The following is a 16,051-nucleotide window of genomic DNA, read 5'->3' as shown; positions in this document are numbered from 1 at the left end:
CATTTAAGGTTATTGTTCATTACTTTTTCTCTTTTCTGTCTCACTTTCGCAGATTTGGCTTTCTTGGTCTTGATTAAAGCACAAGATTTATATCGTTCGCGTGCGCCTGTTAAGTCACACTTCCTAATTGCTCCTCTTTTTTCATGTGTCTGTTCCAAATGTGCGGTCATTTTTTATTACGTCATAATAAGTTGATGCTCACCCTTAAGCAGCGCTGGCTACCCCGTTTCACACAGAACGAATATGTGCTAAAAATGGAACTGCGAGCTGGTACTGAACGAAGAAAGGTAACAACAACAAAAAGGATACCAGTGACCTAAATGCACCGAATGTCATCTCACAGCAGAGATTACACAAAACACACTAGAATGTTAAGTCAGCTCACACGAATTCATTAAGGTCAGTTGCAAACACAAGGCCCATAAAACAGACAAGAACCTAGCATCACCTAACATCTTGGCGCATATTGCCTGCGCCACTCGATCCTTCGACAATTTCACTTATTGGGCATTCGCCGTGCCTTAAGCTCGTCGTCATAATCACCGTTATTATCAAGACGAAGGCGAAGAATGGTTTCTTCCCCGTATCTTCCTCTAATTTCTATAATTAAATTTCTTTAACCCACGATCTGCTATGTAAATTTAGTTTGTTTTAATCCTAATAACCATGCTTGAAGGTTTCTTGGCAAATGCCCCGTAGAGGGTATGATCCGATATTCGAACATACTACATCGTGCATACGTGCCAAAATTTGAAAGAAGAAGAAGAAGGCTCTGCTTAAGAAAAAATCTAGAATCAAGATTTACACAGCTCGGTTTGAGCTTTTCAATTATAAATATCCTTTCTCTAGGAGCCTTCTCTCTTGGACAGTGCCACAGGGATATTTGCTCAACCGTGGATCATTTTATAATTGCTACAAAGAGATAGTCTTGAATTCTTAAACATTTTATTTTTTTTTGTTCATTTCCTCCAGGTAGCTGTACCATTTTCAGTTTTTAATAAAGATAGCCTAATTTCATCCAAATCTTGGCCAATCCCCCACAGTGGGTGTGCGCCATCGCATAAGGAATACCATACCATACCATCTACAACTCTGCTCAGGAATGTCCACCGAAGAAACGACTACTTCGATGTTCGTCGACGAGCAGGACTACGATGGCGATTACCTCAGTGAGCTCAGCTCCCTGTTACAGACAAGCTTCGTTCACGAGACCACAGACGACTTCGAGGTTTGTCTTTTTCGTAGGTTCGCGATCACTGTTGTCTGGTACAGCTACAGCATGATCATCTTATAAGCACACAAGGAGCCCCTTGATGTCAAAGCGCTGTTAATGCCACAAAGCTGACGCACATTACGGAAGTTAACGTCTGTATGAATACGAATTCTGCACATCGCTACTTCTGGTTTAATTACTCAACTGATATTGCGCAACAAAGAACGACATGGACGTAAAAGAGGACGATACACCAAGCGCTTCTCTTACGTCTGTGTCATTTTTTGTTGCGCAATATCATTTGAGTAATGCATTACCAACTTCTCCGGAATTCTGTTCTCATTAAGTTCGGGTTTAAAGGAACGCCACTGAGCAGCACGTAGCCTAAACTGGCAGAGTATTCGCCTAAATCTTTATTTACCTCTATCGGGCAAATTTCCACTGTTAGTGGAGAAAATGGCGGAGTAACTTCCTTTTCTCCAATTTCGCGCCGATGACATGCCAACGGTAACGTTAGCGTGATTCCGGGTTGATCGTTCTTTCTGTGCATGTGTGGTTTATGCCTCCATGGGAAGTGTTCCCAATAGTTTCGAGATTTAGTACCTTCTTGCAAGATGCCGTAATATAATATATCATATTGAAAAGACCAATAAATAGCTCCAAGCAGATTCTATCGAAATCCGTGACGTAACCGGGATTTGGTGTCAGGCCCTAAAGGTGGATTCGTCGCTCCTTCATTGTTTCCGCATCTTCGCTTGCATTTCAGGCCTTTCTTGCCTTTCTTCGTGGAAAAGCTGCACCATTAGGTATTCCAGGAACATAGGCTGTAAGCGCACCTTTACCGAGGGTTAACCTCGAGATGGAACGGAAAGGTCTCACAGAATACCTAGTTCACTAATTTAAACGCAAGAATATGCCACACAACCGATCATCAGACAAGAGTTACATATTAGGACGGCATCCGAGTGTTGGAACCAATGAGACGTACTCTGAAGACGCTGCCTTTCTTGGCGAGTTACCCCCACTTTTCAGTGCCAGGTGTATTTCTAACCGCACTGGCGTGCCGATCCCGGAAATAGTGCAGCAAAACTATAAGTGCCACTGGGGTCCCTGGGTATGTGCCATTGTATATGTGCAATTGGGGCCTCTGGGTATTCGCTGACTATCATGATAACGATGGTGACGGTCGTGATGATCACAATTACAACCGATGACAAAAATTTGGAAGGATAGCGTTTGAACTCTTACCTGACGACGATCAAACGTTGTTCCTTCACCGCGGCTTTCACAATAAATTACGCAGTTCGTCCATCCCGTTCCGAGCCCCGAGTCGCTCACGAAGACTTCATCTTTCGTCAATGTCAACTGGAGGTTCAATCGCCTGTCAATTTTTTATCTGTAGACTGCGAACATAATGAGTGACCTCTGTTTTTCTTTGCGTATGTGCACTCGTGCTGTCTGACAATTTAAGACCAAGACAAGCTCAGTTCACAAACTTCGTAGGCTGTGTGCGCTAGCAGAGGATACCCAGGCTGTCGTTTATTAGGGATTGGGTGACAGAGGTATAAATGTTGGCCAATGGTGCATATACTAGGTGTCCCACGTAACTTGTGCCAACGTTTACGATAATACAAGCTTCATGTACCTGAACAGAACCAAGGTAATGTTGTTTGTCGTCGCTTGGAGCAAGTCAGACTCTTTCTGCGTATTTCGCCTAATTACACAATTAGTTATGATTAATTCAACTGCTCACATATTATATTCAGAGCAGATGTGTCAATGGCAAAATTGCATACCGTCCTGAAAGATTCCCGATTCAGCTTCCTGTTGGTGAATACGTGCTACATAAAAGTCTTTTCCAAGCCTAAGGAACGCCCGTGAGATACTAAAAGCGCCACGCGGCAATATTCACATCGGCAATCTGTTCTATTCATATACAGTCGACCTTCTAAAGTTCACTTTGCAAGCTGTACTCCCAAGTAAAACATAGCCTGCCTGGGTTTACTCGCTAATCTTGTCTCTTAGCTTTACGCCTGTCATTTCCCGTTCCGCTGCAGAATTGTTACGCAACCATTTGTTACCTTTCAAGTTCCCACTTCATCCTTTTAGTGCCGGCTTCATTTCCCAGCACTGGCAGGATCACATTCTCGTGCAACTCCTTGTATATTAATATGTGCGTAGCCTCTAATCGTTCTCAACAATAACCCACGTGCCATTACGTATACCTTTAAACCAAGATATCCAGCCAACTGCTTGCAGTGCGGAATTGTAGGACAGTAATATAATGTTATTCTAGTCGACTTTCGTGCTAATCAACACTAATTGACATGACCAATTGAATGAGACAATTGTCTCATCCTAGGCGACCAAAATCACTTGTGAAGATCGATTCCAACGTCACTACACATGCAAACGCAATATGTAGCATCCACATGCTGACCAACGTAATATTTTACACCCGTGATCTGTGTTTCAGGCGAAGAAAAGCTAGTTTCATGGCAGAACAAAGCACGGCGAAGGGATTGCTTTCTTACGCACACAATACTCAGCCTTCAGCACCTACAGCGGGGATTTAACCCAAAAGTAGGAGTAACGAGAGGTTCCATTTTCACGCCCATAACATGCCAGTTGGTAACTAGAACCTAGTTGACAATCAACTATTCTCCTGAGCTACCTTCACCTTTTAGCAGGATGCAGCTATTCACTGTAAAACTGGTCACTTTTGCGTCTCGCACAGGCACGGAGCCTCATTGACGAAGATGTCATCAGTAAGAAGACCTTCGAGAGAATCACGCAGATGGTAAAAGACAAACTTGCGTTCGGGTACGACAAGGATGCCTGGTGGAAGCCGGTCTGGCTGTATTTCTCGACAGCCTACCTGCTGGCCCTGATGCTCGGCACGATAACGCTCCTAGCCGTCTACGTGTTGGTCATCAGGCGCACGTATACCCTTCGATATTCACAGTACTGGTCAGCGCCGAAGAAGAGACTGCGGACCCTCCCACGACGACGACGTCTCGCGCCAAGCACTGGACAAATGCCAGCGGCCAGCAGCCCGCAACGGTGGCTCCTTTGTGGCGCCTGCTGTTCACCGCGCGTAAACCGGATGAAAGGGAACATGCCGATATAGAACGGAAGGCTAACTCGGCGAAGACTGCGTACATACCACTAATAGAGTGGCGATGGGCGCTTCATTGTCAGGTGCCCAAAGCTGTATTATGTAACGATCACTGTACTTGTTACTGACCGTGGCGTCCATGGGAGAGCCCTATGCGACGTCAGACGTAGTGAAGATTTCCTAGTCTTAACGTATAAACGTTGCCCTGATTTGACCTTACACGAAGAAGGATGGGTTGGAGAGTATTTTGGTGCCACTAACAGGCTATCACAGGTCTTTGAACTCACGTGTGAGTGAAATCAGCCTCAGATCAACTCGGTAGTTTGTGCAATCCGGTCGAGTTCAACTAAGCGTCGGTCTGAGGGAGGCTGAATAAGTATGAGGGTGTATGATTGAGTGAAGGCGATTCTGAGTGGCCTCGAGTCTCATTCTGAGTGAATCACGGTGAATAAGTATTCTCTTTATCGTGGTTCAAGAACGTTTTATACATATTATTCTGTATTTTTTGGACTGGCTATTTCGTCTTCATGATAACCGGAGTAGCAAGATATCGCGACGCTTCTGTTTTCTCCCGTTGTCTACTTATACCATTGTAAAACACACACTTCTCATCGCGATCGGGGCAGATCCGGACCGGATGTTTTTTTATCGCGATCAACAATGTTCGCTCCTACACGATCCAACAATCCGAATCAAGTTATTATCGTCTGCTGATCGTCGGCAACTCTCAGAACTGCATAATACTGCTTTAGATATACTAAATATCCTTAAATTTAGACAATATTTCCATTTTACAGCTTACTAATTATTGCTGATAAAAAAGGTTTTAAACAATGTTTACTGAGCTGCCTTCACTTTTCTTGTTTTTAGCGCTTTCAGAATACTGCGCTAGAGGGCGCAGACGTCAGCCTCCGGTCGCGATCAAGAGGCCTGATTGCATCTCACGGATCGCGATTGTCCGGATCCGTATTCTGCAAGATCGCTATCGCAAAGCAACACTCGATTCTAATCAGGTTTAATCCGCTCAATTTGGATGCGTTCCAGTCGCTGTCAGAAGTGTACGTGCGACGCATGTACACACGACACCTGACGCATGGGGCCCATGTGTACGTGTGGTATTAAGTTCTTCTTGCGGCGCACACTCTTTCTTGGCATCCCTGTGTTGCTTTGTAGTAGCACGTCTCTGCGTACTAAGGCGGTCGCTTTAGTTACACCATTTGCGCTGTGACCATCCAAGCTGTATAGAGTTTCATTTCTGGTCCCTTCAATTTGGGCGCACTTTCTGCATTCGTTCAGGGAGTGCAGCACTTTTGTCCTTGATATTACAGTGCAGCGCCCACCGCGTGCACGGTGATTATCGGTTTGACTTTGTGCAAGGTGACTTCTACACGAATTCACACTTGAACTGCTCTCGCCACTTTGTAAGTGCTGTCACCACGCAAGCTCCCTCTAGCAGACGACAGGCGCAGCGCATGTTTAATAATTGCGTGCGGACGCAAATGTCTCCCACTTTGATTCCGTGAATCCCGAAGATAGTGCAATGCCTGGACGACCCGCGGCCGAGTGACGCAGGCGTTAAGCACTCCCCCTACGTGGGCCGATCGTGAACATGGTACAATGCCGGTCCCACCCACGGCGGAGGTGCATTTCGCCATTAAGGGGCCCACATACACAGCTTCGCTGGTCATTCACAGAGTGAATGACCTCGCTTCGCTTCTTCACAGAGTGGAAGGGCACTGAGTTTTTTTTCACGAATACTCAACGGTATCTTGCCTACCTCCAACTGCTACCCGTAGTACTTCTATCCCCTTTGAATCCCAATGCTTTCAGGAGGAGAACGTCGCGTGCGGATCTCACTGGGTGAATTCATCCGCATTCCATTAGGACGTATAGACGTGCTGAATCGCCAACGGACTTTTGCTGCAGTGTACGCGTGCTTTATCCGGTTGCGAATATTTGCACCGCTATGTCTATGTCCTTAGGCAGACACTAAGACATTGCTTTTGTGTTGTCGTACCAGTCAGCTAGGTGACGGCTGGTAATTATCCTCGGCTTGTAGCGGCCACAGCGCGACTAATGCCAAATCAAGGAGTGCTATTCGGGGCATGGCTAAATTCTGTTATTATTGAAATTTCAGTATGACTGCGTTTTCAGCCAATCAGAAATACCGTAGCAACTCGGTGGACCAATCAGAGCTGAGAAGATTGATTTTCCATAAGGCAGTATTCAACAATAACCAGAACGTCATCCACGGTCTCGTCACATAGGTGACGAAGGCAAAGACGATACGAGGTCTGAAGCTAATTTCCAGTGACAACTTTCATTTGGCTGCAGCGCGGCTACCGCTACGGTAACATTTGTGCGAACTCGCGCTACCGCAACAATTTATGCATTCTGTTACGTGTTTTAATATTACGCTTTAACAATTCAGCACTGTTATTTGTGCGATTGTAACCTGTTTTTTTGGTCATTGTATAACGCACGTATCCCATAATAAACGCATATGTTTCCTACCACTCGCAATACTTTCAATTATATTACATTACTTCTTACTTCTTGCCATTACCATGTTACCAGACCGACCTGTAGCCAGGCGCCAGGTACGAAGTGCAGAGCGAAACAAAAAATACGAAACCTTTTACCCTTTCGCCGTGCGACTCTGGAGTACTGGGCTTTTTCAACTCTGTTTATTACGCGCTGTTCCATCGTGACCCTCTCTCGTCCCGAGAGTGAATGACCCTGTCCATCTGCACTTGCATATAATGCAGCGCCACTCATGACAAAGGAACGAGCTGAGCCTTTTACCATCACCTTTATTGTAATGTATTATTGCAAACGATAATAGAGCTTCACACGGTGAGCGCCGTAGTTTGATTTGAATTCGATTGACGAAGTATTGTTTGGGAATGCAACTGAAGGGTGTGGTACGTCGAATCTTTGAACAAAACATTATTGTGCTGCATAGAATTTTAAAAAAAGCTTATATCATCATGCAAAAGCCAATCTATCTCGAATGTAGCAACGTGATTTCACGTATGCGTATCTCGTCTCGTCAGATAAGATGAATCCACACAATTGATCACGCTTTATTGACAAGCTGCAATGCTTAGCATTCTGTCATGTGCCGCGCATTTCGGAACGCAATGCAAAATAAGTTTCCCGTAACGTTCGCCGGGTACTTCGCAACACACTGATGCCATGTTCAGATTAGAGCGACCTACATAGTCATTATAAAATATCGTGTACACTTCGGAGCTCCAAAACACGACACAGAAAAACACATCCGCCTCTTGCCAAACAGGCGGCCGACCATGTGTAGTAAATTTATTCGCTGAGCGTCGATTCCATGCAGTACCACTCACACTGAAACAGCAGTTTTCGCAATTGTCTATGTCACACTGCACTCGTCGCATAGTCTAGCCCGTCTTTCATACTGCACACCTGTACTACGCTTAGTCAGGAGGGTGCCCTCTCGCACATTTGTTCATTCAAAGGAAGGAGTCGCACCGTTGCCAGTGTGCCGTAGCACCTCGCCTCGCTTGACTCGCAGTCAGTCATTCAGAAAGTAATGGCGTCGTCACTCCCTTCCGTGCTTGACTCAACATCTTCAGCAGCAGGTTCATCGTCCGATGAGAAGTGGAACAGCGAAAGCTCGTCGCCGCTACTGGAACTGGCACCACCATACCGCGAGGAGGTAGATATATTGCTCTCTGTTCCGCTCATCTTCCTAGACCTATCTGCCGATGAACTAGCCAGCGCACTACTGGCTTCCGCACCGAAACCGCTACAAGAAGCGCGCCCGTCTTCCAATGCTGCCTGTAAATTCCTAGCAACCTCCGTGCTGGATAGAGCAGCTGTTTTTCCGTCTCCTGCGCTTTCTGTGGGTGACTCGCCGCCGCTCCTTGTAGCAACGCTCCTTGCTGCAGCTTTGTTCTTGCCTTTCTTTTCACTACTGCAGCATTTAGGGCTCAGTTCATCGTCTTCGCTACTGCTGTCACTGCAGGTAAGACTGGCGCCGAAGCGATCAGCCTTAAAGTCTGGAGTTTTAAGAAGGTTGATCGGCGCGAATAAAGCATCTGGACGATCTGGTCCTCGTTTCACTCCAGCGTGGCTAGTACTGTCAATCTCGGTGTCACCGCTCTCCGTAACTGCGCTACTTTTCTCAACTACAGAGGTACGACCGCTAGGCTCACTCCCATCTTTCACACTGCGTTGAGCCTTGGTACCTCTGAAACAACCTGCGGCGGTTTTCGAGCCGTCCGAATCACTTCTTGAAGATGTGTCCACCTCTTTAGGCTGATGCTCGCTGTCACCGGTAGTTGCAGAGCTACTAGTCGAGGGCGCCGAGGAGGCGTCCATATCGGTGCTCGAGCTGTCACTACTCGCAGTGACACCACTATCTGACGACGATGAGGTACTTGTACTCGAATGCACAATCGATTGCGGCTGCTTGCCCACAGCGATGTCTTCCGAGGGACCCGTCGACGGCTCTTTTGCAGCCTGCTGTGCTCGCATAGGCACCGGACGCGATATCAAACCCTGCATTCCCGACGTGCCCGCTACGGGAGCCGTTTCAATCGCTCGGAAAGCGCTCTGATGTGACACGGCTTGAGGGGATGGAATACTATCATCAGAAGTATCTTGCTGCTCTCCTACGCGTACTGCTTCCTCTGCACGCCTCTTTGATTCAGGAGGCCCAACGGAGGACGTATCGTCAGTTGTGTCGGAGTCGCTACTCAAGCTACGCTTTGCGGCTGCGCGTTCATGGGAAGCAGTTTCTTTTTTCGGGGAAATCTTTAGAGAAAAGTCAATACGCTTCACTGCCGGATGCCCTGATTTCTTGGCCGAAGTAGGATTTTCGCTGGGAGGCTCGACGGTGGACGCGGACGCTACTGCAAGCGGCGAAGGCTTCTTTTCAAAGTCAAGCTTCCGGAAAACCGAGAAAGCCGACGCCCGGGACTGCCGAATAAGATTAGAAGCTGATGCCTGCTCACTGAAAGTGGAAACTAATTGCTCCTCACGGACTTGCGGTGATGGCGGTGGAGAGTGTCGCGACCGCTTACCATGGCGATAATCAGGAATCGTTGCAGTTGTTCTTGACGGTAGGGCACGAAACCCCGCAAGAGGTGCTTCAGTTGGTCGCGGCGGCTCGTCCTGGCGGTCCTCAGGAATCGTTGCAGAAGGCCATGGCGTCTCGTCCTCGTGATTCTTAGGCATCGCTGCGGAAGTATTTGAGGACTCCCTGAGACCCGCAGTTATCAGTGAAGCGGGATGCGACAGCGTGTTCTGGCAATCCTCAGGCACTCTTGGATGGGGACGCGACGGCATGTCCTGGCAGCCAACAGGAGTCGTTGGAGCGGGTCCTGGAGGAATCTCCATGAAGCCCTCAGGAATCATTGTACTGAGCCGGGGTGGCTTGTCCTGACATTCATGTGGAACTGTTGCAGCTGCTTGTGGCTGCCCATCCTCACTTTCCTGCGGAGTCATCGCAGTGGCTCGGGCAAGCTCTTCCTGGCATTCCTGAAGAGTTTTGTGTCCAGGCACACGCAACTCGGGCAGCATTTCCTGCATGACATTGTAATTTTCTTCATTGCGCTCTCGAGCAATGCTCTGCGCGGTCTCTTGCCTCTCTCGGAAGACTTGAAGCAGCCTCTGCCCAACCGCAGTAAGCGATAGGGGTGGCCCGGCTGCCTCTTGCGGCGGCCTTCTCCGCACGGGCATACTGAGTTCGTGAGAGATGTACTGATTCCAAGCAGACCAGCGGCCTTGCATGCTGCTTTGCTTCTCGCTCGCCTTGGATTCCAAACTGCCAGCCTCTGCATTCGCCGCATCCCCAGCACTAGCGTCGACTACTTGAGCGTTTCCCACCGTACACTTACTTTTCTTATCATCATTCGTCCTGCGCCCTGTGGTGCACAGTTCGCTGCAGCTCGCGCTCTGTGCAGTTTGAGCCAAGTCATTTTCGCATCGAGCAGTAGTCTTGTCGGCGACGGGCTCCCCATCCAAGACATGTCTGGAAAGATCTCTGTCAGTCGATATCGTGGTGCACTTGTCTGCCTCTGTTCGTTTAGTACATGCTGCCATCGAGGCATTCCCTTCAGGAGTGCTACCTTCCTGCTGCTTGCGTTCGCGCTCTACTTTAGAAGCACTTTCTCGGCCGTCCTCGGACCTAGACGAGTCAGTGTGGGCAGCTCCGGTGGTTCCCATTAGTCCAGTGCCTTGACAGTCGAGCACATTTGTCCGAGCCCCTGTTCCTTCGGGTACATCGGCCGCAGCGTTCCTCTCAATTTCTTCCACTTGGTAGGCGCCACCACGTTTTTCTGCGCTGACCCCTGGGGACCGCGTGGTCTCCTGTCGCTCCAGGCTATCCAATAACTCCGAAGGAAGCCTGCTGTCCTCCAAGCCTGACTCGGTTTCAGCGTGTTCCGTGTTATCATTGTCCGCTCCGCGGGGAATTTTCAGATGCTGGGGCTCCCGGTCCATATTAACGAATTCCTTAAATTTCGCCTTTCGTTTTTGTCGCCGACAATGCTCCTGAACAGACGGTCCAGAACGTCAGTTTGTAGGTGGCGCTGTCTGGTCATTCCTTGTGCCGCTGAAAGAAACGTGTAGAATTACCTAGCTGTAAACGAAGACATAAACGTTATTTAGGACTTCGTAATAATGTCCACAAAGTAAAATGCGAATAATGTGGGCGCAAGGGCTGCTATTGTATTGATATCCTGTCGTGTTGGCTCGCTGTGTATAAAGTTCTGCTTCTGAGAAAGAAGTCTCGGGGTCAATTCCCGTACGGGGTGGCTGTATTCCCAAGGAAGCAGAATGCGATAACGCTCGTGTTCGTGGACTTCGGTGCACGTTGGAAAACACCCGGTGCTCGAAAATAAGGAGGCCACCTGCGTAATTTTCACGGCGATAACCCTTTAACCCATTATTTGCGCCTCAGCTTATGCACTTGAATGCTGGCAAGTGACCGAAACGGTGGCAGTGACGATAAGCGCTATTGCTAGGCTGTATCTTTACACTAATGTTTACGTATTGCTGCAATAAGCAGGGAGAAATTCTAGAATAGTGTAGGTGACAGTTTGTGGGCCACGCTGTGCTCAAGCAATGTGTGTTGCACAGGAATCACTCCAATGTGTGATAGCATTCCGGTTATCTCTTTATGTAGATGCATCGGCAGTTGTGTAATCGTCCTACAGCTGTTTCTGATACCCGCCTTCGAAAGGTTTCACTAGTTCCACGACATCACCCGCTTTAATGTTGCATCACAGTACTTGGCCGCCAGAAATGCTGCTTTCAACTACCTGTCAGTACCACGCCTATACGCTGTGCATTGCGTTATACCTTTGTCAAAATGAGCAACGCAGGCTGTTTGGCGTGCGTGTTCGAAAGCCTGAGACTGTAAGCATCTCAACTTGTCTGTCGCTCACACGCGACACTTATCTCTTGCACGTGCACGATGACTCGCGCAATGCGCAACCTGCGTTCACTTGAGCGCTTTTGTTGTAGACTGCGTTGACAGAAAATGTTAAACTGGGCCAGCGTTCCCTATAAGTGTCTTTCTTATAGAGGCACAACTATCGTTTCTGAAGCAATAACGCGTGCGCCGATAGGCATAGTGTGAATTTTTTTTCTCTTTGCGCTTGCTGTAGCAAGTCCATTCACACATTTCCATTGAATCATGCTGTCTACTTATGTGTTATAAATGTTCATGTATTTTGTAACCATGATGGTGGCAGGAAACTATGCTTGTACACATATGATTTTTTTTCCCTTTTCTCTATAAACTCAGGTGTAAGTCTACGCTTGTCTGTCGTCTTCTTACTTGTATCCCGTTTTGCCACGTAGTTATCAATTCATTCCTAACAACCCCCCTGCTATCAACACTCTCAGCCATTGCCGTGCGCGAAATTTCACATGCGTCTACGAATGGGAGTTATATGAAGAAAGTTTCTTAGTGGGCAACGAAAGCGCTAAAAGGGATATTTTTATTTTATCAAGATATTGTCATTTTGCTACCTCACGTGTTGAACACTATAAATTTTCCAGAGAACACATTTCGCGGTCACACAAAAATACCAGACAACTGATAGTTGAGGCATTAGAAAACACAACAATCTGCCTTAAGTAGATGTATTCCCTTGCCACTTCCAATGCCTCGCTGCCTATCTTAAAGTGCTGTTCTCGTCCGAGACTGTTACCGGTTGTTTAACGGCCGGCAACATAGCGACTGCCAATTTATTTATTTAGCTTCGAGTGCTTCACATAGCAATGATCAGTGTGCGCAGAGCACATGTATTGAAACGCAGCAGCGAATATCAAACGAAGACAGCGTTCGTGATTTATTTAAATGCACGCAAGATTACGAAGCTGCACAACGTTCAGATGTGAACAAATGCGGCCATACGTTTAATAAATGGGGAGTGGCAGAGAAAAGGAATTGAAGTGCAGCACTGAATTTCACAATAAGAAAGTGTTCGCTTCATAAATTTATAATTTGGGATATTACGTGCCAACACCACAATCTGATTATAGCGCACGCTGCAGTGAGTTATACTCCGGAATAATTTTGCTCGCATGGGGTTCTTTCACATGCGCATAAATCTTCACGCACGCGCATTCTAGCCTGTTGCCTAGTTGAAATGCGATCGGGGTTCGGACCCGGGACCTCAAGCTCAGCAGCAAAACACCATAGCCGCGAAGCTACCGCGGTGCATGAAAAAGAATGTTCGTGATCTATACAATACAATGCGCTCAAGATAACAAAACTGCAGAGAGTTCAGGTTTAAGCAAACATGGACACACATTTAGACCAGAAAAAGGATGTTATGCCTCAGGTATCCCAGCGACTCGCTGCCAGGCACTTGTGACGTCATAAGTTTGAGAGATTTATTTACGAGAATGTGGCGCTAGCGGGTCGAGTTAGAATCCAGAACGAGACAGCCCCTCTCGCAGGCGCATTCGTCAAATTCCTTTAGGATCATCAAGATTGCAGCTGCAATTTAAACAAATACGTTCTAACACACGAGAACATTTATTTACCCGTAGCCTTGGTCCACAAACGCAACACAATCGCTTTAGATGTAGATCTTCTCTAGCGGGCCACGCGCTGGTCCTGAAAAGCGTGGACCAATACTGAGCGCCCTCAGTTACCCCAGCTGCTTTTTACAAGCCACTGACCTGCAAATTTCAGTCCGAAAACCTAAGTCAAAGCGCTTACGTTCGATTCACGTAAGGCTCACCGAGTTAGCAAAAGCTCTAGCAAAGCAAGCAGCATCGTGTGACGAGCGAATTGGTGACGCGACCATTGCAAAGCTATGCGGTATTTTATTGGTTTCATATGATTGTTGCTCACACATTATAAGCAACTTGAATTTGCCTTTGCCCCGCTATGTCCATTACGCATTGGGTTATGAGGCTAAACTGCGCACAAGCATCCTAACAAGTATTAGTAACCTGAACGCGCCTGGTCCTCAAGACCTAGAGCGCCATGTACCCTTTAGCGCGAGAGGGAGCCTTGGACAAGTGTACGGGATAGGCACAAACGTAACATTGCCGGGTCGAATATTCAACTACGTGCATTGCCTTCTCATAACTGTTTCCCGATCTGCTTTCGTGAATTTTGACGCGCGGAAAAGAGCCCACCACGGTATTTCGGCACAGCTCAGGCATTCGTGACCATCCATAACCCGCAGAAAGAAAAAAAAGACGGCTTTAATGATTGCAAAGAACATCGACGCCAAATTGTACGTAACGGTTACTGAAGCGCGCTGCATCAACTTGTGTATGATTCGTGGAATTCAGCCCTCCTGTGACATTACATTGTAGTGGTGGTGGTGGTGCCGAAACCGGCTGGGTTAGAAAAATGAAAATTAAATTCTAGTGTTTCACGCGCCGAAACCACGATCTGATCTTAAGGCGCCATAGTGATGGACTACGGATGAATGACAACCAACTGGGTTTCCTTAACGAGCACTTAAATCGCAGTACACAAGTGTTTTTGCATTCGGCACTTCGTGAAATGCGGCTGCCGCGCAGCGGGCGAGGTTAGTCCGATGTGCTTGGCCTCCGAAGTAATGCAAGCTCTTACGTATAATATAAGTATCGAACGAAGTAAGAGCGGAACGTTTCCAGCTGATTCATTTCGAGCCACGTACTAGACTAGTAATCCATAGAAGATGCAAACAGCGCTTACCGTAAACTCGATCAGCCGTCGGAGTGCCCGGGCTTCTTTCCTCTGACAAAAAGGTTCGGCAGGCGCCTAGCGAGCAACAGTTGTCGCTGCGAAAGCTTGCTTCACCAGAGTTGTGTGCAAAAGCGTTCCCTCGCTTCCAGCATAGCCCCGCTGTTTTTTGCACCCGTAAATGATGTCAGTATGTTGTTACTACACGCTGTTTTTGTTTCTATCAAAAAAGGTGAAAACTTCGATTGCTGCAACGGAAGATTGTTCTTCTGGTATTTTGTTAAGACTGAAGCATTTTTTGCAGCGTTGTTTATCGGGTCAGAAACATGAGTTTCACTTTTTCTTTTTCGGAAAAAGTTGTGTGTCTGGCTGAAAAATTGTGACTGCAATGGTCCAAGGCTATGACACAAGCTTATCGCGCATTTTCAACGAAATTTGCGCTTCAGCGCTAAACCGCGCATGCCTTAATCGATTTCGACACGTGTTTTCGGTCTTCTTACAACCATGGATCTCTTTGCCAAGCGAATAAATAAAATACCCGGTTTTACGTGCCGAATTCACCGACAATTCACCGACAATTGCGATACCGCCTAATGCGAAATTTGAGCGCAGCTGTATAGATGTTTTCATTTCGCGATGTACAGCGTGACGCGAACAGTCTGTCTTGTGCGGCACGTTGCAAATGGAGCGATGTGGGGTGCGACTTCTTCGCTAATCCGGAGATCTCGTGAGGCGGTGCGTGGGCTACGCGTGGGCGCGATTCACAGCATCCACCGCGGAGACTTCCGCTGATGGAGCGCTTTGTTTCCGTGCAGACGACGCGCGCTACTCTGGCGCCATCTCGTAGTCATCGTCGCCGCAAAGCCCGTCTGGCGCGGCACTGCGCTTTTCTCTCGCTTTCGCCATACTCTCCTCCTACACTTTCCTCCTCGTGGTTTCACTACATCCTCCTCCTCCGTTCTCTCCTCGCGCTCTCCTCGCTATTGGCGTCTTTCATATCCCGCTGCGTTCCGCGTTCACTTTCATTCTTCACTGTGTTCGTTCGCTCGGTTACGAAGGACGACGCAGACGCTCGCAGCAGGGACGGGCGTCTAAGAGCCACGCTCTAAAGGACGATCCGATTATGAGGCGCGCCCACCTGGGGTTTTCGCCCACCTGGGGTTCTTTATGGAGCACCAATATTATAAGCACATGAGCCTTCTTTCATTTAACCTCAATCAAAACGCGGCGTCCATAGCCGGGATAAAGAATGGAGGACGCTTAAGCTTTGCCTTCGAGAGTGGAACGGGATAGCATTCAAAAATCGCCGACTGCTTCTCACGCTTCCCGGCAACTGCAGCTTATGTAAGCGCAATGTTTACCGGCAAACGCTGGCAGCGAACCCGACGCACGAAGGCAAGCTTTCTCGTTCTGGTGGTTTCTGATATCGCACTCTGCGCTCTGACGACGAGAGTGCCCCGAGTGACGCCAGACTTCGCCCTCACTCTCACGCGTCACTGTAGCCGCCGTTGCGACTACTTGCGTTATGCTGCCTAAA

General features: G+C 47.8%; 1 protein-coding gene across 1 annotated transcript; it reads right to left on the bottom strand.

Annotated features, from left to right (window-relative positions):
- Window positions 1-7,619: 7,619 nt before the first annotated feature.
- LOC135911876 (pneumococcal serine-rich repeat protein-like) lies at window positions 7,620-14,789 on the bottom strand. The gene is made up of 2 exons (XM_065444208.2): window positions 14,527-14,789; window positions 7,620-10,926 (listed from the first exon to the last, which is right to left on the bottom strand). Exon 2 carries the CDS (start codon window positions 10,812-10,814, stop codon window positions 7,890-7,892), a length of 2,925 nt encoding a protein of 974 aa, XP_065300280.1. The 5' UTR covers window positions 10,815-10,926; window positions 14,527-14,789; the 3' UTR covers window positions 7,620-7,889.
- Window positions 14,790-16,051: the final 1,262 nt, after the last annotated feature.

Source organism: Dermacentor albipictus, chromosome 10 (assembly GCF_038994185.2).
Source record: "Dermacentor albipictus isolate Rhodes 1998 colony chromosome 10, USDA_Dalb.pri_finalv2, whole genome shotgun sequence".
NCBI classification, from domain to species: Eukaryota; Metazoa; Arthropoda; class Arachnida; order Ixodida; family Ixodidae; genus Dermacentor; species Dermacentor albipictus.
The sequence above is the reverse complement of the archived record's forward strand: the minus strand, read 5'-3'. Positions and strand labels throughout refer to the sequence as shown.

Coding starts and splice junctions, on each gene's coding strand:
- LOC135911876 (XM_065444208.2), bottom strand. CDS start 10,814: ATGGACCGGGAGCCCCAGCATCTGAAAATTCCCCGCGGAGCGGACAAT.